The 22154-nt window shown below is 31.5% G+C and overlaps 3 protein-coding genes across 3 annotated transcripts; 1 reads left to right on the forward strand and 2 right to left on the reverse strand.

The window, feature by feature from the left end:
• Window positions 1–489: 489 nt before the first annotated feature.
• On the reverse strand, window positions 490–3240 carry LOC137812284 (major pollen allergen Ole e 10). Its single transcript, XM_068614213.1, has 4 exons — window positions 3038–3240; window positions 1758–2096; window positions 873–903; window positions 490–770 (listed from the first exon to the last, which is right to left on the reverse strand). Exons 1-4 carry the CDS (start codon window positions 3090–3092, stop codon window positions 668–670), a joined length of 528 nt encoding a protein of 175 aa, XP_068470314.1. The 5' UTR covers window positions 3093–3240; the 3' UTR covers window positions 490–667.
• Window positions 3241–15403: 12163 nt separating this feature from the next.
• LOC137812285 (protein kinase PINOID-like) lies at window positions 15404–17349 on the forward strand. Its single transcript, XM_068614214.1, has 2 exons — window positions 15404–16273; window positions 16365–17349. The coding sequence occupies exons 1-2, from the start codon at window positions 15675–15677 to the stop codon at window positions 17191–17193; spliced, it is 1428 nt and encodes a 475-aa protein (XP_068470315.1). The 5' UTR covers window positions 15404–15674; the 3' UTR covers window positions 17194–17349.
• Window positions 17350–19023: 1674 nt separating this feature from the next.
• On the reverse strand, window positions 19024–21867 carry LOC137812286 (glycosyltransferase family protein 64 C3). The gene has a single exon (XM_068614215.1). The coding sequence runs from the start codon at window positions 21659–21661 to the stop codon at window positions 20687–20689; it is 975 nt and encodes a 324-aa protein (XP_068470316.1). The 5' UTR covers window positions 21662–21867; the 3' UTR covers window positions 19024–20686.
• Window positions 21868–22154: the final 287 nt, after the last annotated feature.

Below are 22154 nucleotides of genomic sequence, written 5' to 3' on the forward strand. Positions count from 1 at the left end.
GTCACAGTGGAAGTAGAAAAAAAAACTCGAAGAAGAAAAACTCAACAAAAAATTAAGAAAAAAGATGTTGATTAATCAATTTATCATTTTTCTTTTACATATTATTTTTTATTTTTTGTTTTTCAATTTTGATTCATCCAAAATTATTTATGTATATTAAATTTTTATTATTATAAAAATTGAGTAGGAGAGGAAAATGTAGATACATAATCACATCAGCGTCTATATTTTCGCTAGTATAATTAAAATGAATACCTTTGTTTTTTTTTCCTCCCTACAAACAAGAAATAGATGATGGAAGAAATTTATTGAAAACACTATAACATTAACATAAATTGTGTTCAATTATATTCCCTAAACACCGTTCTACCTCTTTTTTCAATAAATAAATAGTACAACTACTTTACAGTTTTAAATTTATTTAAAATGAACAAAAAAAATTTGGATAAACCAAACACAGGAAAAAATAAAACATGAAAACGAATAATGTACAAATTAAACTTAGAAAAGAGATTATTTGCATGATTAGAGATTCTTGTTCTGACCCAACATGAAAGCTAAGAATACCTTAGCAACAAAAACACAATTACAAAATGCTAACAAAGCTACATTCCCTAACCTTCCTCTAATTTCCTTTTCCTTTTGTCCACGGTTTTGCCGACCATAGTCACATCCAAAAGTTTGAAACCAGTAACACGACAACCAGTTTCGACCAAACCAGGCTTTGGCTATGCTTCTTCAACAAAGGTGGTGCAGAAGCAACTAAAGATCTATCACATGAAAATAAATACAAAATAATGATTCAATAAAATACATACAAGCTTCTCTAAATTTAGACAAACTAGCAAGTTATGGTATGATCTCATACATACCCAGATGTAGAATAAACACATTTTCCATAGCCTGAAGAAAAAAAAGAAACAGAGAAGTTCAGTATGAACATTATCTACATACACTAATATTAAAGTTCCACTCATTTCAAAATTAATCATATTTTAACATTCAAATATATTCTACACTTAATTTTCAGGAATCCAGTAAATACTGCTTAACATATGTACTCATTTTGATGACATCAGGAATATAATCCAAAGTATGCACCTACTTTACTACATACACCAACTCATTGTAATTGCTTATTCAAAAGTAAATGTTCTGGTATCTTCTAAAAGAATAGCACACAAACAAAAGTAAATTATTTGATTGGATGGAATTATAGTTGCTTAAGTTAAGCACCTGTCTTTTCAGCACCTCACACCATTCTCAAGCAAAAAGTTCAATAAATATTTAACATTATTCATCAGCATATGTAAATATATTTATATTCATCAACCAGCAAGAAATTCAGGAGTTACACAAGTAAGGTTATTCATTATTACAGATTACATCACTATGGTACCAAAAGTGAAAAGATGCTAAGTAGACATCAAAACAAAAATGGCAGAGGAAAAGTACCAAAGTTCCCAAGATCCAAGAGGCTTATATAACTGTTTGTTACTTGTGATCTTCACATAAAGCATCAACAAATTATGGTGGGGCTAGCGAATCTTAATTCCATATGTCTTACTTAGCATGACTTTTTGTGGATGAAAAAAAAGTAGTTGGAATGGAAATCCTATTAAAAGTTATCAGTCAGATTTTAGACAGAAACTAATTATCAGTAAAACTGGTAAAAGTTCAATATCACAAACATGTTTATCCAAAATATTTGTTAACATGAACATAATCAACCTGATGAGATTAGCATTTTAACTTACTGGGGTTACGTTTGGTCAAAGCAGCAGTGCCTCCAAAATTGCATGCAATATCGGAATTCCCGTTTGTCTGAAAGTAGCTATTGAAAGCAAAGGATGCATGAGAAACTAGTGTTTGTGGTTCAAAACATGGTCCACCTTGTTGGATGGCTTTGCAATTTGCCATTCCAAGTCCACAAGCCCAATCAAGAGCATTCTGCAGGTCACCTTGGGAAACACCAGCAAGAGCCACACACCAAGTTGTGCCATCGATGAATGTAGTGTTGCCTTCAGGTGGTGACAGTGTTGTCACTGGGATAGCAGCATCTGACTTCTGTTGCACCACGATTCCCCTTCCCATGGCTAAATATTTTTTCCAAAGTCATGGAACAAGGAAAAACATAATAGTATTATTTATTAAATACATAAACCACCAATGACCAAATTTCGTGAAAATCATGTGGCAGCATCAACCTCTGGTCCACAATAACTAGTGAATAAAAGAAAGTAGTCTGATCACTTTTTACACACCTGAGGCATATAGTATTTAGATTACTTTTTGGAGATTGTGGCATGAAGGAAGTAAAGAATTTTAACCCCTTCATTCTTATCCTTTCCCTTTTCAAACTAAAAACTACCAGAAAAATTGTTTAGGGTTTAAAGCCCACGCAAGAAAAAAGAAACGTTACAAATAGTGACTCAAATGGGATGCAGAAAAAATTGATCAGAACTTGATAATAATAAGAAATGCAACTCAACCAAGGATTAAAAAAATATGATATCCCTTTTACCTGCTTACAAGTATACAAGGTGAAAAGGGGTGATTGGGTGGTTTGGTTTTGGACTTTTTTTTTTTAATTAGTTCTCTCACACATGAGAAGAAAAATTACAAGGAACAGTACTAAGCATGTTTTCTCCGATTTGTTTTAAGAGTCAAAAGATTGCTCTTTTTCCACTCTAGATATGAAATCAACGTAAGTCACACTATTTTGTTTGCCTACCAGGGTAACAAAACCCATGATAAAAATGGAAAGTACACAGAAAAGAAGATGAGATTTGCTGATTAGTTAGGAAGAGACAAAGATCACCAAGATCTCTTGAAGTGAGAAAGATTTAAGAAAATGTGACCCTTTTCTAAAAAAATGATCCTGAAACAGGCACACTGCATAGCAAGACACTCAACAACCAGATTAAAATCTAAAATGAAAAAAAGAAGAAAGTAGAAACAGCAAGATTTAGCTTCCCGTGAAGAGAGAAACATAAAGATGACCAAACTAGTGAAAAAAGGGAGAAACATGACATACCCAGATAGCATTCCATAAAAACAAGGAAGAGAAAAAGCCACATTTTGTTTCTCATATTTGCAGCTCCAAATAACTCCAAGGATTATACAGAACTTAATATTTCCAAGTTCTCTGACTGACTCAGTATTAGGGTGAAGAAAGGTTGAGTGCAATTAGTGGTGCTATAAGAGTAGTAGTGTCAATGGAATCACCGGTTACTTGAAGGAAGATTATCTTTTTTCCTTTTCACTTTTTGTGATTTTAAAATGATTTATGATGAAGAAGAATGCATCCTTCTGAAGCAAGTAGTACTATCTTTGACAGACTGCAGCAGAGGATACATTTGAGGCTTTTCACGAGCTACAAAAGAAATCCAACATGTACTATAAACCCTTGTATTGTTGTGAATCAATCAACTGCAATTTCGTTTTATAAACTTTCTTATATAACATTATACATACTTCCAATTTTCATCTCAAAATTAAACATTATATTTTATTTTATTTCAAAAACATGTGATTCATGTTTTTGTTCTCACAAGTGACATTTCGATAACTTTATCTTTCAACTTTTTACACATTCTATAATCATATTTGTTTTAACTTTCATGTATTTTATTAAGTATTAAATGTATAATAAGATATTAGATAAATGAAAGACGTAGTTTCTTTTTTTGCAAAACAATTTCTTTCTGTTACTAGCATGGTGATAAAATACGTAAAATTTAAAAAATGTTATGGTAAAGATGTGTGAAAACAAAATTTAAGTGGTAAAATATATGAAAAAAATGTGATAGTAAAATTTACCAAAATTAATTAAGTTCTAATATTCTTAAAATGATAATTATTGGGAGATAAAATGTGAAACTCTGTTTTAATAATTTTAGGTTTTGACCAAAATTTAAAATATTTTCATATGTTTTTACCATTTCATTCAATTGTAAAAATAATCTCTTATCTGAATTTTAGTCACTTGTAATGTTATTTGTTATTCCCAGAGTTTTATAATATGATTTCTACTATGAAATTAAGCAACTAATATATATATATATATATATATATATATATTCCACAATAATAATATAAAATTAATTACAGTATGTCAATGGTTCGGCATAAATTAAGTTTAATTGTATATAGATATATTGTAAGGATGAATTTTAGAAGTATCTAGATAATAAGGTTTTGAAAATGAATGAATAATGAAAATTATACTTTTAAATTATATATAAAAGTATTTCATTGGTTATTTATTAAAAAAATACTATTTCTCTTAAATTTAAAATATTTGAACTCTCTCTACGTTCTTTTCAAGACACAAGAGTCATTCTTCATATTTTTTTTCTCTTTCTCAAGCCACCTCTTAATAGAGTGCAAAGACTACATCAAATTATACTAATTAGAATTTTGACACGAACTTCCTGTAACCAAGTCAAGACTAACTTATTTTTCTCTTTATTGTCTGTTTTCATTATGAATAAAGTTTGATTGTGTCAATTTAGTATATACTATTGTTATTAGACTATATATATGATATTGATATATTTTGGTTGGGAAATGAATATAATTTTATTGTTCGAATGTTATACCCAAAAATGTTTTACTTACCATCAGGTTTCGTTTAGTATTTAATAGTTTACGATAATAGAAAATAAATTTAATTAAAAATAGAAATGAAGGTAAAAGAAAAGATAGAAAAATATAGTTGTTCTTATATTGTTTTTAACAAAATAATAATAACTACAACTTCAATACTTTTTTTTTCTTCTTCTTTTATGTTTTAGGATACTTCAAATCAATCCCTTTTTCATGACCTATCGGTTTCTTCTGATAAGTAGACGTTTGTTATTTTAAGCAGTAGATCTCGAATTTTTTGAATTGTTTGGTCTCAATTCTTTCGGACAGTCTTTGTTGAGTCTTTGTTGGACTTTATCAACCTTATTAAACTTTTACTTTTTGTACTTTATATTTACTGAGTTTATTCTTAATATTTGGGTCTTGGTACAATATTAAGGCTAGTCATTATTTTACATTTTTCTATTTTATAATTAAAGTATTTTGATCATTATTAATCACATGGTGTTTGGTAGACCAATAATTTATTGTAGGTTTATCATTCTCTCTCGTTCTTATAATTTAATGAATTTACCTTATGAGTATAATCATCATTCTCTTTTACTCGTGAGAGTAAAATTCACTTAAAATATCATAATGTAATATTTTTAAAAATAAAATATATTTCATAACCTCTAACCCATCAAGAGTGTTTGTTCTTGTTTTTAAATTATCATGACAAAAATAACCAAATATAAAACAAACGTCTTCTGATAAAAAAAACATTGTGAACAAATTCTAAAATAAACACGTTATTTTGAACTCAAATTATAAATTTGAGTTCATAAAGGGATTTTAATAGACATGTATAATTACGGGTTTTTAGTTATCGACTAATAATGAATAATATTTTAAGACAATTATCATAAAATTAAAAAAAAAATTATATATATATAGAGAGAGAGAAGTTGTGATTGAGTAAAATTATAAAAAAATTGACATAATGTATGTTTTATTAATTTGCTATTTACACTTTCCCTTCTTGCCTACGCACCCCCCCTTCGTACATACAGTTAAAGCGTTGTCTTAGAAAGAAAAGAAAAAAAAGGAGTTTAATGTCCAAAATCTTCTTTTATAAGACTTTCGGTTAACAAATTCTTTAGTTCAAGTAGTATTGATCTTATTTTATTTTAAAAAGTAATTTTTAAGTCCCAATAGTTATCATTGAAAATTTATAAACACCTTTGCTAATCGATTTACCGTTACTTTTTTAGAGCCAAATGTTGACAAAATTACAAAAAAAAAAAAAAATCTCAAACAAAATCCCACTAATAATATCATTAAGACTTCTACTTATGAGTTTAATATCTTTACCTTTCAACATTCACACACAATCCCTCCTCTTCACTAATATTTTATTGTCAAATAATATATTCAAACTAATCTTAATTTTAATATATTTAATTTCTATATACAGTTACTGCAGTTCATTATATATTGATCACAAAGTAGCATCAACAACTCTTCTTCATTCTACATGTGTATTGCATCATCCTACTTTGCACGTGAAAAAATAACACAAAATAAATTTATTCTCTTAATCATTGATTTCGCTCTAAAAAAAAGTTTAAAAAAGAATGTATTTGATGACGAAGCTACCCCATCCCTAATAATATTTTTTAATATATTTAATGTTGGTTTCAGCATTTATGAAGAGATGATTGTTTGCAAAATTAAAATAAAATGTTAAATCAAAGAGTATTAAACAAGTTTAAAACTTGTATTAAACTGAAATAGAAGGGAAACAATTTACTTTTACATCAAACTTGATTTTAAAATAATAAAAAAATAATAATAATTAATTGGAAATGTGTAGAACTTTGAAGTGGACCTGTGGGTCCACAGCTGAAATCACTATTGGGCCAAGAAGTTGACGACAGGTTCAGGCCTTGAGAACAGCAACAACAATCAATGATCCAATTAATGGGGGTGTGCATTTAACTCTATTTAGTTTGTAATTTAAAAAAAAAACACTTTTAATTAATAAACATAACTAAAATATGTATTTAAATAAATTATTCCAATATCATAACTCATCCTCTTATAGTGATTATATCTGGTAAAATTAGTCGAAAAAATTAGTTAGACGTTAAAAAATTAGGCTAAAAGTATTTCATAAAATTAAATAATAAACTAACTTAATAGTTATAAATTTATATTTTTAAGTTAATTTAATTTAATTTTACATATAAATTAAAATTTAAATAATATCTGTGTAAAAAATTGTTCTTCATTATAATTTAAAATAACAATTATATAAATAAAAAGATAAATAATTCAAAAATATAACAATAAGTAATAATCTAAAATTCGTAATTATGAAAAGAATTGGACATTTCGGTTTTATTTAATTATTTTAAGAGGTATATAATATGTTAAAATATAAATTTAATATAAGTAGATTATTTTGAAACGCTAATATAAGTAATTTATTAAAATAAATTAAAATACTATTAAAGAGCTACTTTGCCAAATACAGATAAATGATTTTATCATCATTTATCAGTTGTATCTATGATCTAGATGAAATATTTTACCAAATACACAATGAGTAGTTGCAAAAATTTTAATTTTTTAAATGATTGATCTTCTCAAATTCTGATCAAACACTAGTTTTTTTATTCTTATTTATAATCAATCACTGGAAGTAGTATATCTATTGAGAACAATAGATCATTTAAAAAACAATTTGTTATTATTGTTCTTACATTACATAAAAAACATGAATTATTATCATTTGGAATAAACTTTAGTAACTTAATCATGTTAACTAATTAACACAACACGAACAATTTCAAATTCCTTAAACATAATTTTTTTAGTTTAATAATGTCAACCACATGTGTAAAACATAAATTAAGGATAATTCAAATTTTTGATGTTAATTAACTAAAGTTATTAGAATCAACAACTCCATTGATTTGAAAGTTTTATCACAATTTAATTTTTAAATTATATTTAACTTGAAGAGTTAATTAAAGTGATACTTGTTGAAAAAAACGGGTAATTTTTCCACTAAAACAGAACCCTAAAAGAGTTATCCGACAAATAATATTGAATAAATACACCAAACAATTGTTAACGAAGTTCGGCCAATTTAGCCTAATCTCCGAACACCGCTGAAACAACCCACTTTTATTATTATGGAAGTAGATATTATAAATTGAAATATTTAATAGTAAAGAAGGAGATGTTAATTTATAACCCTTAAACCTCTTTCTCAAATAATGAATTCACTTATGTGAGAGTTGGGATTAAACCAGAATAAAATAAAAAAAACTATCGTGAGTTTCAAAAACAATAACTATAAGGACAAATATATTCAACTAAATTTTGTATCACTTGATGACCTTATTCATAAATGGAAGCAAGTTTAATGAGTTCACACTTTGTTAGAGCAATATATATTATAGTAATAACAGTAAACAAAAAAGTGGTATTAAAATAAGGTCACAAATTGACTAACATCTTCTCCAAAATCTATTGTTAAAATATAGTTAAAGCCATTAAAATCGGTTGACTCTACATGGATCTGACCCACCAAGTTTAAAATTGGTTGATGCAGGAAATGGTGACGTGGCATCACCTTACTAATCACATGATTAAATGTTAATCAGAAGTTGAATATGACATGGTGGGACAAAATCTGTTGTTAGTTAAACAACCAGTGTTCATGAATCAGTTTTTATATTACAATACTTGGAAACAATGTAGAACAGTTCGGGAACACACTGCGTGAACATCATATTATTATGGTACCGAGGAGGAGCAACTAAGATTCCACACCACATTTTCCATGGATTTTGGTTAACATCATTACTTCAAAAGCAAAACATCATAAACAAAACGAAAACAAATATATTTTATCTACCACTTTTTATTTAGGCTATTCGTGATGATTTCTCAAGTATTCATATCCAATTAGTTGTGATAACTTTATGATATTTTTGTAAATTTGATTTTGAAACATTGCTGTGAGAAAAACACTTTTTCACTACATCTGAAAACTTTACATTGCTTAAGACTGGGAATTAGTCATGATTTAAAAACACTTTATTTTCTTAATCCGCTAATATATGTTTTTAAGAAGATCATGACAGAATTTTGTTAATTTTTGTCCTATTGTCGGCCTATCAATAAAGCGGGAATATTGGTGGCTGTTTTCCTTCTTTCTTTTTCCCACACACTGTGTTTCCTTTGATTCTTCCACAACAATTTCAATTTCACCCATCAAAATATTTTTAATATTTATATTCTTTAGTGTTAATATATATCACAAAAATCAATCATAATTTATATATTTTCTTAATCCGTCGATATATTTTAAAAAATAAAATTATTACAGAGCACTCATACTTTAAAACGTTTCAAAACGGATAATACTTCAAATATTAACGAAAATTTATTAATAAGACATTAATTATCAAATTATTATTGAAGTATAAAATAATATATAATCTTACACATTAAAAAATATAAAAATATATTAGAGATCGTATCAACTAAAAACATTTCATATTATATAAAAATATCATTATATAAATGAATTTTGTAAGATTGAAAATAAATTCACAGAACTATAGGCTTAATTAATAATTAGTTTTTTAGCGGAATATTCGATAATCTTACAGAGTTTGTTTTACCTGGTCATGAGAATAACGTATTATACAAAAAATCTATACAAAAATCAAAGATTCTTTTTAATATGTTTGGCATATTCTGGCAACTGAGATATGTACATTTCAAACTCTTCCATAGATAAGTTTTTTATTTTTTTATTTTCATTTTGTTTTATGCGAGACAAATAACTGTTTTCCATTTTTTTTGAAATATTTCGTCTTTATGTGTAAGTTCATTTGGTAATGAACAAGCTCGTCTCTCACAAGATCAAAAGTCTGATTCTTATTGCCCATATGATAACCTTGCGATTATGAATACTTTTATAAACGTTATTTATTTGACCTACTTGATCCTACACTCACCAATAAAATTTATTTGTAATTTTTTAATGAAATTAAATTTTTAAATTATTTCCCAAAGTAATACCTATTTTTTTAGATTTTTAATAAAACTAAAACATCTCTAAGAGCCTATATCGGGTGCATGGTTGAGAGCTTTTGATATTATATTTTCAAATCCAATTTTCGAAAGAAATTGAATAAAAGGAAACCAGAAATAGTTTTTATATCTTCTCCATTTTATTTTATTTTTCAAATTGATTTTCTTAATTATGTATTTTATCATTTTTATTATTACTTTTATTCTTTTAATAATTTTCAAAATTACAAACAATTAAAAATAACCTTATATCTTAACATAAATAATTTTTAATAAATTTATTTATTTTTATATATTTAAAAATATTTAATTTTTATCAATATTATGATATTGATAAAAATAATTATCATATATTTGAAAAATATTTTTTTTTATAAATTTTCGTTATATAAATTAAATGATATCTTACACATTGTACAAGTTAAAATAATACTAATACGTGATTATTTTATCTAGCTAATAATAATTTTCTATTAATTTATTCAATTAATTTGAGTTTCTCTAATCATTTTTTTTCTTATTACATTTTAGTTTTTTTTTATTAGAACTATCAGATAAAAACAATGTTTATATGAAAGATCAAACCTATCGCGATGGTTAATTAAAATACCTAAGAAAATTTGGATTTTTTAAGACTTTAGTGCTGAGATAAAAAAAAAGCATGACAATTTATACCATCAATTTTAATTTTACAATTACAACTATATATTGTAATGTATCATTTTCACAAACTTTGGCTAATAGCAACCAAGACTTTAGAAGTTTATGAATTTGTTCTTGAAATCTATTATAATATTTAATGAATGTTCAACCATAATATTATGCCATGTATTTTAAAAGTTTTATAATTGAAACACATAACAATTTTAATCAAATCTATATAGTTAATCAAAGTGCAAAGTAAACTAAGAAAAGTACTAGATAAATAAATATTTTTTGGGGATGATTTGTCCCCTTCTTTTTCAGGAAATAAATATATACTGATATGAAAAATATTGTTTGCACAAAGATGGATCGAGATACATATATTTAGTTTTTTAAAAATATAGTTAGAAAATTTAATATCGTGTAGCTCTACCTAATTCTATTAATGAACTGTAATCCCTAAAAATATGATAGTTGCTTGTGAAGATAGCAAAGTAGAAAACAATGAGTGAGTTGAATTTGGCCCACAAATTTGTTTGGAGTGAGATTAGTATGAATTTGGTGCCACATTCATTATAATTGTGCACAGTTAAGTCGCACGTGAAAATCCATGATTTTAATATACACCATACTTTCATCTTTCTTAGTATCTTCTATCACTTCATCATTATTCTGCTTTAGCTAGAGTATGCTTGGTGCCAATTAATTATTATTGCTCCCTTTTATGCATGTTAAGTACTTCCCTTTAAACCATTCATCACACATTATTTAGGCTTCACACAATTCTATTCCTATCATAGTTAAGTACAAGAACAAAAATATATTTAATCTTTAAAAAAAATAAAACTATGTATTGTTATTCATATAAAATCCACTTTCTGAAATAACTATATATACTTGAACTGAATATAATTATCTCAAACTTTGTGGTGAAAAATGACAGTGTAGATTAGTTATGTATTACTGTGGTCTTGTGTTTTATCTTTAATGAACATAATTATGAATGAATTAAAGTGCATGGAAGGGTGTGTGGTGATGAGTATATGAAAGTTTGCTGTGTTTAAAAATTTGTGATGGAGCTGAAAAACAAACAAAATTGCATGAATAGTGATGTGCATTTGGGTTTCCCTTTTTGGGAAAACCTTGGCCCCTCTCAGCCATCCACATTTCCCTTTGACACACTTTTTCATGTTCTTTCCCAAAACACCATTTCCCATCCAAACCATCATGGGTCCCTTTCAACATTTTCTTCTCAAAAAAATCTACTTCTACAATAGTGAGAGAATGAACATCAAATAATACAAATATCATGTGAGAATTTTGGGGAATTATTCCTTTTTTTTTTGGGACCCAGTTATGTTATCTCCCATCAACCACACTGCATGCATGGACCAATTTTTCACCCTCTACAGTGTATGCTGTTCATTTGGAATTCTATGTAAAAGGATTTAAAAAAAATAAATTAATAGTGCATAAATAAGAAAGAAAAAAAATGTATAAATTTTAAGTTTAATTTAATTTTATAAAATAAATATTTTTATTTTATTTTATGTAACAAGTAAAAGTAAATTAGGTGAAGATGAGCATTTAATTGGCATCATTAGTGATACTGTTCCCTATCCTCTATACATAATAAGTTCACTCAATTCGCAGGTACAGACTTTGCATTTTTTTGAATAAAATTAACTCTGATAGTTACACTTTTTTGTTTTTACCTATTACATCATTTTCATATCACATCAAATCATTACACTTGATAAGTTTTCAATCTTCCTCATTAACACCTCTTCTTTTAGTCATTTTAGTTTTTTACATAACTAGTTTTTTTTCTCAGGATATAAATAATAAGAACATTTCAGGAGAAACAGAAACATGGAAAAATAGAAAAAAAAAATATTAAAGTAAGAAAGTGAGAGAGAAATAAGTATAAATAATAATTTTTATCTATTTATTAAAATGTGTAACTGTCGAACTATATAATTTTAGTTGGGTTAAAAGGTTAGGGTGCTGACAGAGACTCAACAAGATTCCCATGCCATGTCATCACTAGTTTCAAAGACATCTTATATTAGTCATGGGAAAGGCCACGTCATCACTTACCCTCTCATTATTTTAAATAATGCAAGTATCACGAATTTAAAATATAAAAAATATTGTAAAAAATTATATTTCATATTAAAATAATATTTTGTATTGATGAGATTTTTTTTTTTGAAGAAACGTGTGTCTCTGCATCTACAGGCATTATATTGTCATTCTTTCACCTTTCTTTTCATTTTGAAATGACTCTGTGTGAACGCCAAAAGCTACTTTCATCCCAAACCCAGATTTCTGTTTTCTGATAAGTCAATTACTGCAGTAAATCTTCCTGTTTTTCTTTTTTGGTTCAGTGCTTTTATATATATATATATATATATATTCTATTTACTAAACCAAAAATATGTAATGGGAATGAGATTTGTGTTTTTTTTTTAATTTAATGGAGAATGGAGAACAACAAAATTTTTAAGAAAATTTGAATTCTTTAAGATTAAAGAAATTGAGTAAAAGTTGAAGAAAAATAAATAAAAAATTTACAAGTAATTTGACTGATGTTATAATGTATTTTTTTATTAACATCTTAAAAAGGTAAATTTTAAAATTAATTTGATGCAAAAAATAATTTTAAGAATATAAATATAAACTAAAATTAAATTATTATTTTTTAAATATTAATAAATAGAAAAACTATATTTCAAAATAGCAACATATTAAAATAAATTAGTTTACAGTATATCAAATTTAAATTAAGTAATTTAATTTAATGTATTATTCCTACCAAAAAATAGTTTTGGAGTGAAACATGGTGGGAGTCAGGCGTTCTTCGAAAGTGAACTTTCAACTGGTTTTCGCGACGAAATGGAGGTTCATCTAAATAAGATTATCCGATGCTTAAGTTAATAAATAAGAGAACAAGAATAACAAGTTCTTAGTAATATGAGAGTTAAGATATGAGATTAGATAGATTGTATTTTCTGTAGAGTGAATATTTATAGGTTGGTCAGGTGATATAATTTAAATGGACTGTTATAAGTATTTTGGATTAGTCATGTAACTATTTTTCACAATTTCATAAATAGTCATTCATTATTTAAGGCGTATTGATTAAACTGTCTTGATCATTAAATGGAGAGTAATGACCTGATTTAGAAGTCTGGTAATCACCCGTGTTATTGACAGTTATAGACGATATGTATATATATATATATATATATATTATTTTAACTATTTATTTTATTATAATTTAAAAAGTATATTAATAAAATATTAGTGCTTACTAAAAAAATTATAAATTATATATAATTATATATAATTAATTATTGATTATGTATATAACATAATCTCTATAATAAGAGTTATTATATAAGTTTTAATTTAATATTGTGGAAATTTTACGGTGTTACATTAATTTTAAAATCTTTACAGTTTTAATATTAAAATCTCATTATACTAATACTTTAAATTATTTAATCATCAGTAAAAAAATATTATCAAACTGAACTTTTAAATAAATAACTCTTGTAATAATGATATCATTAATCAACTTAACCTCAACTTGTAACTTCATAAAAATCAACAATCTTTGACCCACCAGGGACAAGATCAAGCCTGGTTAAAAAAGAAGGGCATGGTGGTCATGTAACTTTTTAGCTTATATTTGACTTTATGCTAATTTAATTTGTAAAATTTACTTTTATGTCTATGTTAGGGATTCGCGATGTTCCAACTTCAATAGTAGAACAGTTTTAAGGGCTTCATAACTTTTTTGTTTGCACTTGGGAGTGAGAGTTACACTTAACAAATTTGTACAAATTACTATTTTATCAAGTGGATAAATTATTATGAATTATTTAATCTGTTTTGAATGATAAAGATTTAATAATTTTTTCCCATTTAAATCAAGGAAATAGTTGATTTTTTTAATATAATTTTAACTAATTATTATTATAGATTTTTATTTTAATATTTATGTGTTTTTATACTTTTTTTTTGTTATCAAAACTATTTTCTCTCTCTTCAAATTAATTAAATTAAAGTATAATTAATAAATAATTGTTTTCTAAAATTTTAAAAATAAAAGATAAAAGACCAATTTTTTTGTCATAAACCAACAATTAAAAAGAAATAGAGAAAATACATTATTTATGTGAATACAAATAAAAGTTTAAGAAACATATAACATTATTTTTATATATATATATATATATATTTAAAATTATATCATATATATTTATTGCAAAGGGCAGTATATTAAATGTTGAATTTAAAGTTTTAAGATGAATTCAAAAAAGTTTGTAAATGTAGTGAAAGGTAATTTAACTTTTGAGGTACGAGATACAATTATTGAGTTAAAAGTCGGTAATTTAATGACTGTTTGTCTGTGTACATAGGTAATATAAATAAAAATTACACAAATTATATATTATTGATATTTTTATTAATGAAATTTAGTCGATGAGAAGAGTGAATTGTTATATTTAAAGTTGTAGCCATAAAAATATTAAAACTATTTAATAAATTTACATAAAATGATCAATTTAAGATGAAAGTTGAATAATAGTAGATAATATGTGTGGTAGGAGAATTAATTAAATGAGAAAAAATATTTAAGGTGATTGAAAGGAAAATGTAATTTGGTTGTTATTATTTTGGGTGAGCAAAGGTTGTTTTATTTATTTATGGTAAAAAGCATCGACAAGGTGAAGGTGAAAGATAAGGCAAGCGACGTTGACGGAACAGGATGTTCTGTGTCTGGTCATAAATAGGGTTGACCGTTGCACTGCATGGTTAGATGAAGAGAGGGGCGTTTCCGTCATTGCAGAATGACTGTAAAAACAGTGCACCACCCAAAAGCTTCCCCAACCACACTGCACCACCACACGCTCATTAGTGATTGCTCAGTAAGTTGTGAAAGCTTTACCAATGCTCCAAACAGTCCCTGCCACATCACAACCCCGCACGTGCCAAAACTCTCCCCTCTCACGTGCCCTGCGACGTTAGCTAACCTCCTTCCTACGTGTTCAGCATAAATACAACACAACTACCTTCTCCTGTATCGCCTCCTTTCTTTAACACCACTCTCTCTGTTTCTGGCCCAACCTGTTCCTCCCTCTTATTGCTCTGAAACGGCTCGTACCATCCAACTTTTATTCCTCTTTCAATGTTTTTCTGCTCTCTCGCTAAACCCTAGTCTTTCATAAACCCTCTCTGCACTGCATCACTCCCTATACTCGCTTACATTCACTCTACAGTTCCCATTTCAATTTCCAACCTTCTTTTCTCTTTCCTGTTCAACTACTACCATGTTAGAGACTGCTGCTGGTGGGGAACGTCATTCCGAGGCCAGTTCGGAGACTCTCAATTCTTCCATGCTCGGAAGCTCCATGAGTAGCGAGAGCATTTGCAGCACCAGTTTCAGCCGTCTTTCCTTTGATCTCCTCCCGCCCTCCCCGGAGAGTCTCACCCTTAAGCCTCACCGCTCCTCCGACTTCGCCTACTCCGCCATCCGCTCCGCCACATTCCGTCGCAAGGCCGCTCTGACCTTCCGCGACTTCCACCTCCTCCGTCGCATCGGCGCCGGCGACATCGGCACCGTCTACCTCTGCCGCCTCCGCAACCGGCATTTCAACAGCCCCGGAGAAGACGAGGAGGATGAGGCGTGCTGTTTGTACGCGATGAAGGTGGTGGACAAAGACGCAGTGGCATTGAAGAAGAAGTCGCAGAGAGCGGAAATGGAGAGAAAAATCCTGAAGATGCTGGACCACCCGTTCCTGCCTACTCTCTACGCGGAGTTCGAAGCCTCTCATTTCTCTTGCATCGTGATGGAGTTTTGCTCCGGTGGAGACCTTCACACGCTGCGCTTCAAACACCCTCACAACCGTTTCCCTCTCTCCTCCGCTAGGTAAAAATTAAAAACCGTTATCCAAAACGATGACGTTTTCTCTCTTCTGTTAAAAATGCTCACAACTCAACCGTTTTTCTTTCACTCTCAGATTTTATGCCGCGGAGGTGCTGGTGGCGTTGGAGTACCTACACATGCTGGGAATCATATACAGAGATTTAAAGCCCGAAAACGTGTTGGTCAGATCAGACGGTCACATCATGCTTTCGGATTTCGATATCTCCCTTTGCTCAGACGCAATCCCAGCCGTTGAATCCTCAGATTCCTTACACCTTCCATCTCCAAATCCATTACCTTACACTTACACTCACAGTCACACTCCCCCTCGCTCGCATTCTTTTATCAGTCCATTCTCTTGCTTCTCCAACCGGGGTTTCCGGTCTCATGACATGCGAGCCGTCGAACCGAACCTGCTCTTTGTGGCCGAACCGGTTTCTGCCCGCTCCTGCTCCTTCGTCGGAACCCACGAGTACGTCTCGCCTGAGGTTGCATCCGGCAAGTCGCACGGCAACGCCGTGGACTGGTGGTCGTTTGGAGTATTTATCTACGAGCTTATATACGGTCGCACGCCGTATGCAGGTCCATCGAAGGAGGCTACGCTGCGGAACATCGTAAAGAAGCCCCTGGCGTTCCCCACTGCCACGCCCGCGAGCTGTCTTGAACTCCACGCGCGGGATTTGATATCCGGCTTGCTGAACAAAGACCCGGCGCGTCGGCTAGGGTCGAAGCGCGGCGCCGCTGACGTCAAGAAGCACCCCTTCTTCAGAGGGCTTAACCTGGCGCTGATTCGCATGCAGACGCCGCCCCAAGTGCCTGGCTCGAGAAGGACTAAAACGACGTCGCTGTACCCTGTCAAGGGTGACAGAAACAGCAACCATCATAAACAGCAACAGACGGCGTCGTTTGATTTTTTCTTTTGAACAAAATTAAAAATAACAACGTTGCGGAACATACTATTTTTATTACCTTTAAAAGCTCAATTTGGTTCTCCATTTCCTCTTATAGAAAGCTTACAGGAGACAGTGTGTAAAAATGGTTGGACAATTCTAAACGAAGATTCGTTGCGTAACGTCTTTTCTTCCTTCTCCATCGCACACTAAAGATTACTACGGTATTCGTTCCAACCTGAATATGAGTTTTTATTTCTTTATTCCGCATAACTACATAAAGTCAATATTCTGTATAAATCCAAATTCGTTAACTTGGAAAAATGTAATTTGGTAGGACGCAATTATCGTCATTTATTTAGAAAGTGTATTATAAAATAGCAAGGGACTTTAGTTTTGAAACGGCAAACTGGGAGAGAAAGGTCAAGTTTACAACTCATCGTTCACCTAATTAAAGATTAGTACGTAATTAGAGTCTAGTTTTTTACTTGCTTCTGCCTCAGCATAGGGAACAAAGAAAAAACAGCATAAAGAAATGTGCGTGACTTTCTGAATTATATATACAGGATCACTATAGAGTCAATCTTTTAACATTTAAGGATATGATGAAAACTTCCTAACTTGTATTTAAAATAACATACTGTTTTGTTTCTTTAAAATAATATGTGCATCTGACTTAGTAGAAGAGAGAATGTTGACTATAATGTGCGAATCACGTAAAGAATTGCAAGACTTTAATAGGATATGTTTAAACATGTTGCAGCATGCAACGTATAAATATAAATAATTATACAGCATCATTTACAATGTTCACGATGTGTGTGTGCATCAAGATCTTTTATCTCCATGGACTGAATTAAGAATCGATTCCCTCCAGCTCATTCAAATTCTTTGTTTTCAGCCTTTACAGATTTGTTCCTTCTATCAAATGTCGTCATATTAAATCTTGTTTAATTTCTATTCTCTGCAACGCTTTAGAATCTCCCAAACTATTTTCTATCCTTCTACACTACATTTTCTCATGTCCTGTTCAATATTTTTTTTCCTGGTTGAAAGTTTGTTCAAAATATTTTTCTTTTCTGTCTACAAACTTCTTTTAAATAGTTTTTTTAATCAAAAGACAATAGGTTATATATTATGCACAACCCTAGGAACCTCAACAAATTTTGGCAATATTTCAGCCCAAAAAACCCTGCAGCTTTCAAAGCTTATAACAAGTCACCCCTCCAACACATTTCTAAATCAAGGTCATTCTAAATTTCCAAAAAAACTCCCTGGCTTCCTCCCTACTCTGTTGCATCTCAGAACACCTATGAATATTGTTTGAGTAAATGTGACTAAACGCTGTTTTGCAAATACCATTAGCATGTCACAATTGACCAGCTTCATTTGGGTAGACAAGCATGCCCACAATTAATCAACTTCCGGCCCACAATTGGGTAGTTTTCAGGAGGAATCACAACCCTCACCAAGATTTGTGCAGTCGTAAGTCTTTACCATGAACACAAATAGCAGAAATCATCATGAGTATTGATGCCCCCAACTTATCCCATACAGTATTATAATTACATGAACATGTACAGTCTAATGTTCCCTTCCCATTATTGGTTCCAGTAACCACAACAAATAGACGAACCGCATTGATCATGTTAAGCTGTTTTTTGCAGTTGGATTTAGCTTTGGTGGTCTAACTACACAGGCAAAATTCCCAGTCAAGTAGCTTAATAAAATTCAATATTGGATTCCAGCAATTCCTTTCGATACTTCTGCATAACTACTAAATAGAGACCTTTCCCAGCCAATTAGCACAGAAAGAGTGACAAGTATGCAGAAGCATATATTGAAACCATCAGCAATACAGAATGAAAGAACATTTAAAGGAGATCGGAATTTAGTACAAACTCATCCAAATAGAAATCATGTGTCAAGCTACATAAATGTTCCCAGGCAAAGTAATGCGTACAAGAAACAATCAGAATAGAAAAAATGGATTGGAGACAGTTTACTTCTCGTCCAAATCCAAGTCTTAAAGTTGAGCCATGTGGAAAATTTTGTCCACATCAACCTTCCCTCTTTTAAGGACTACTTTGTTCGTGTGATCCCATATAATCCAAATTATTGCAATCCACAGTCCCTTTCAGACCAGATCTTGCTTTTAATTGATATGGAAAAGATGGAATTGGTCAAAATGGCTCAAGAAGTTATCGTGCTGGACAAACTGAATACCCATTCAGCTACAACATGTATTCCAGACAGAAGATGCTATCTTACAAGCTAAAAACAAATGGACAATTTCTTCATTTTGCTGGCAAAGAGGACAAATTGTGGTATCTAAATAGATCCATCTTCTAACTAAGTTCATCCTTGTGGGGACTTCCCCTAGTAAGACCCTCCACTCAAGGATTTGAGCCCAAGAAAGAGCTTTTACAGACTTAGGAGTCCCACTTCTCCTTCACTAATTCCTTAAATTCCCACCACCGAGTGCCATGCCTCTAAAGATCTAAAGGGTTTTGGTCCCCAATCCTTTACATATAATTTTAGCACAATAGCTCAATGATATGAGATTTCCCTAGGCTGGATGTGTATTGTTTGTTATGTGGCCATTTCTGAAACCATTCCTCAAATACTAAGGCTCTATCTATTCTACTCTTGGATGTGTCATTCGTTCTGTTCCAGATGTATTTCCTACCAACTATTAGCACATCTAATAGAAGATTGTTCTCAATAAATCCACTAAATCCTTTAATCTCACTCCTCTGGCTACCCCTCTGATTTATTCCCCTCCTCTAATTTCTGCATTAAAGTCACCACCTATTATGCACCACAACCTAACTTGTTGAATTTGTTTAACTTGTTAACTCATCCCACATTCCCAGTTTTTCTTGCATATTACAGGAAGGATAAACATTAACTACAACTAAGTCCAGCAATGCCAACAACAATGGAACATCTACGAACAGTTGCGCGGAAATATTCCCAAATCTTGAAGGGTGTCTGCTCCCCATTTGCTGGTTTTTGAGGCCTTAGGAAAGCATTCAGTGGCTGTATACAGGCTAACAATATAGTAGTAAATCCAAATTCAACATGTCGAGCTGACATAAAAACCCCATGATCTTAAAATCTTATCCCTCCTTTCCCTTACAAACTTTCACTTACAACAAAACAACATGAAACTCCCAAACTTGTCAATTGAACCTTTATACGATCCCCTAACTCCACCTTGAAACTTTCTTCCTTCACCCGGATCGATATCATGGTGAGTAAAGAGTTCAAAGTTCCATTAAAAACTTTCGCACCTGTCGGAAACCCTACAAGCGAAGCATCATTCCACTCAAACTCCAGCATCCCCTTGGAATTGACTCTCATGCCATGTCCAACTACTCGGGAGTCAATGTCTCCTACAACTTTAATGACAAAGAACCCTTCCTTGACGAGCAAGGAATCCAGCCAAAAAAAAATCTGGAGAAGTGTAAAATCAAATACAGTAGATTTAAAATCATAGAGAATGAAGTGAAAACATCCTGTTTTACGAATGATCACAGAAGACAATCTTGCCACCTTTGTAACACAAGCCCTGTTCCCCAACATCATCAACGATCTTGCCATAGCTATACCTCAAAGGCATTCTCCCCAAGACCCTATGAAACTCCCCAATGCACCACCCTCTCCTCTTCCTATGCTCCCCTTTCCTACTACTCAACCCCACTCTCACCCCTTCCTCCCCGTCGTTCCTCGCGTCCCCGTAATCCATCACTCTCTTCGCCCCCACCAGCAAGGGACCCACCTGCGCCTCCTCCGCCATCACAAAGTTCATCAACAAATCCTCACAGTTCCGCACTGCGTCCACGATCCCCCGCGCGCGCTCCATGCGGGCGCCACCCACGCACGTGTACAGGTACAGGTACCGAGCTCTCAGAAACATGAACTTTGTGAGCACTATGGAGAACCGGTCCGGGTGGACCGTGTAGATCCACTCCCTCCGGTTCAGATCGAGGTCATGGGACCGCGCGAAGAGTCCCACAAGCCGATTAGGGTTTTTCTCCCACACGCGAAACGCGAATTCCAACGACTTTGAGTCCACCTCCACGTCGTCGTCGCAGATCAAAACGGAGTCGGTGGAGATGTGGCTAGGGCGCGGGAGGAAGCGGTTGTTGAGGCTGGCGGAGGGCTGGGAGAGAAGTGAGATGGGCGCGGAGGAAGAGGATATGGAGAGGTTGCGAGCCAGTTGGCGAAGAACACGTGGCGGCGTGGAGGGGTTTCCCCAGAGGACGAGCACGGAGGAGACAATGGGGGAGAGTGAGTAGGCGACAGCCAGCGAATGGAGGAGGGGGATGCGCGACTCCGAGAAACCGTTCATCAGAACGGTCACTTTGTCACGACGGAGGGCCTGCTGATTCTGATTCCGTGCGGCCGCGCATTCCTGTGGGTCTGCGGATTTTGAGATCGAAACCAAGCCAAATAGGGCGGCGAGGAGAATGACCGTAGCTGCCGGAGAGGCCATTTTTGTGGCAGTGTGTTGAAGTGGGTTGATGTTGGGTCACAAGAATGGAATTGACATGGAAGTTTGTGTTTTTTCTTCAAACATTTCTTGACATTATTTTTGGTAATGGCAGGTAGAGTAATGCAAGTACAACTTATGTCCAATAGTATGAAACATGAAGATATTTAGCAACTTCTTGTGCAACTCTTCAACTATATGCATTCTCAATAACAACTTGGTTGTCCTAATCCGTTCATATAATTCAATAAATGTTTCTCCTCTCATGCAAATAATGTCACTAAATTCTTTATCAATTTTTTTTTTTGTTTCTTCCTTTAATAAAATTTTTTAGTAATAAAGTTCTTTGTATCCCATGCACAACAAATTCAAATCAAAAGAAATGACGCTGATCATGACTTATATAGTATTTCTTTTCAATTGTTTTCGCATTTATGAAATTGAGATTCATGTTTTTACGACAAGATCATAATAAATTGTAATTGTGTCATCAAAT

The sequence above is a fragment of the Phaseolus vulgaris genome, chromosome 2 (assembly GCF_000499845.2).
Source record: "Phaseolus vulgaris cultivar G19833 chromosome 2, P. vulgaris v2.0, whole genome shotgun sequence".
NCBI lineage: Eukaryota > Viridiplantae > Streptophyta > Magnoliopsida > Fabales > Fabaceae > Phaseolus > Phaseolus vulgaris.

What these genes read in the sequence shown, in the direction of transcription:
- LOC137812284 (XM_068614213.1), bottom strand. Translation starts at nt 3,092, where the DNA reads ATGAGAAACAAAATGTGGCTTTTTCTCTTCCTTGTTTTTATGGAATGC. An exon ending in TTTGACCAAACGTAACCCCA is followed by an intron (nt 904 to 1,757) that starts GTAAGTTAAAAT and finishes TTTTTTCTTCAG; the next exon opens with GCTATGGAAAATGTGTTTAT. An exon ending in TGTGTTTATTCTACATCTGG is followed by an intron (nt 771 to 872) that starts GTATGTATGAGA and finishes TTCATGTGATAG; the next exon opens with ATCTTTAGTTGCTTCTGCAC.
- LOC137812285 (XM_068614214.1), top strand. Translation starts at nt 15,675, where the DNA reads ATGTTAGAGACTGCTGCTGGTGGGGAACGTCATTCCGAGGCCAGTTCG. An exon ending in TTCCCTCTCTCCTCCGCTAG is followed by an intron (nt 16,274 to 16,364) that starts GTAAAAATTAAA and finishes TTTCACTCTCAG; the next exon opens with ATTTTATGCCGCGGAGGTGC.
- LOC137812286 (XM_068614215.1), bottom strand. Translation starts at nt 21,661, where the DNA reads ATGGCCTCTCCGGCAGCTACGGTCATTCTCCTCGCCGCCCTATTTGGC.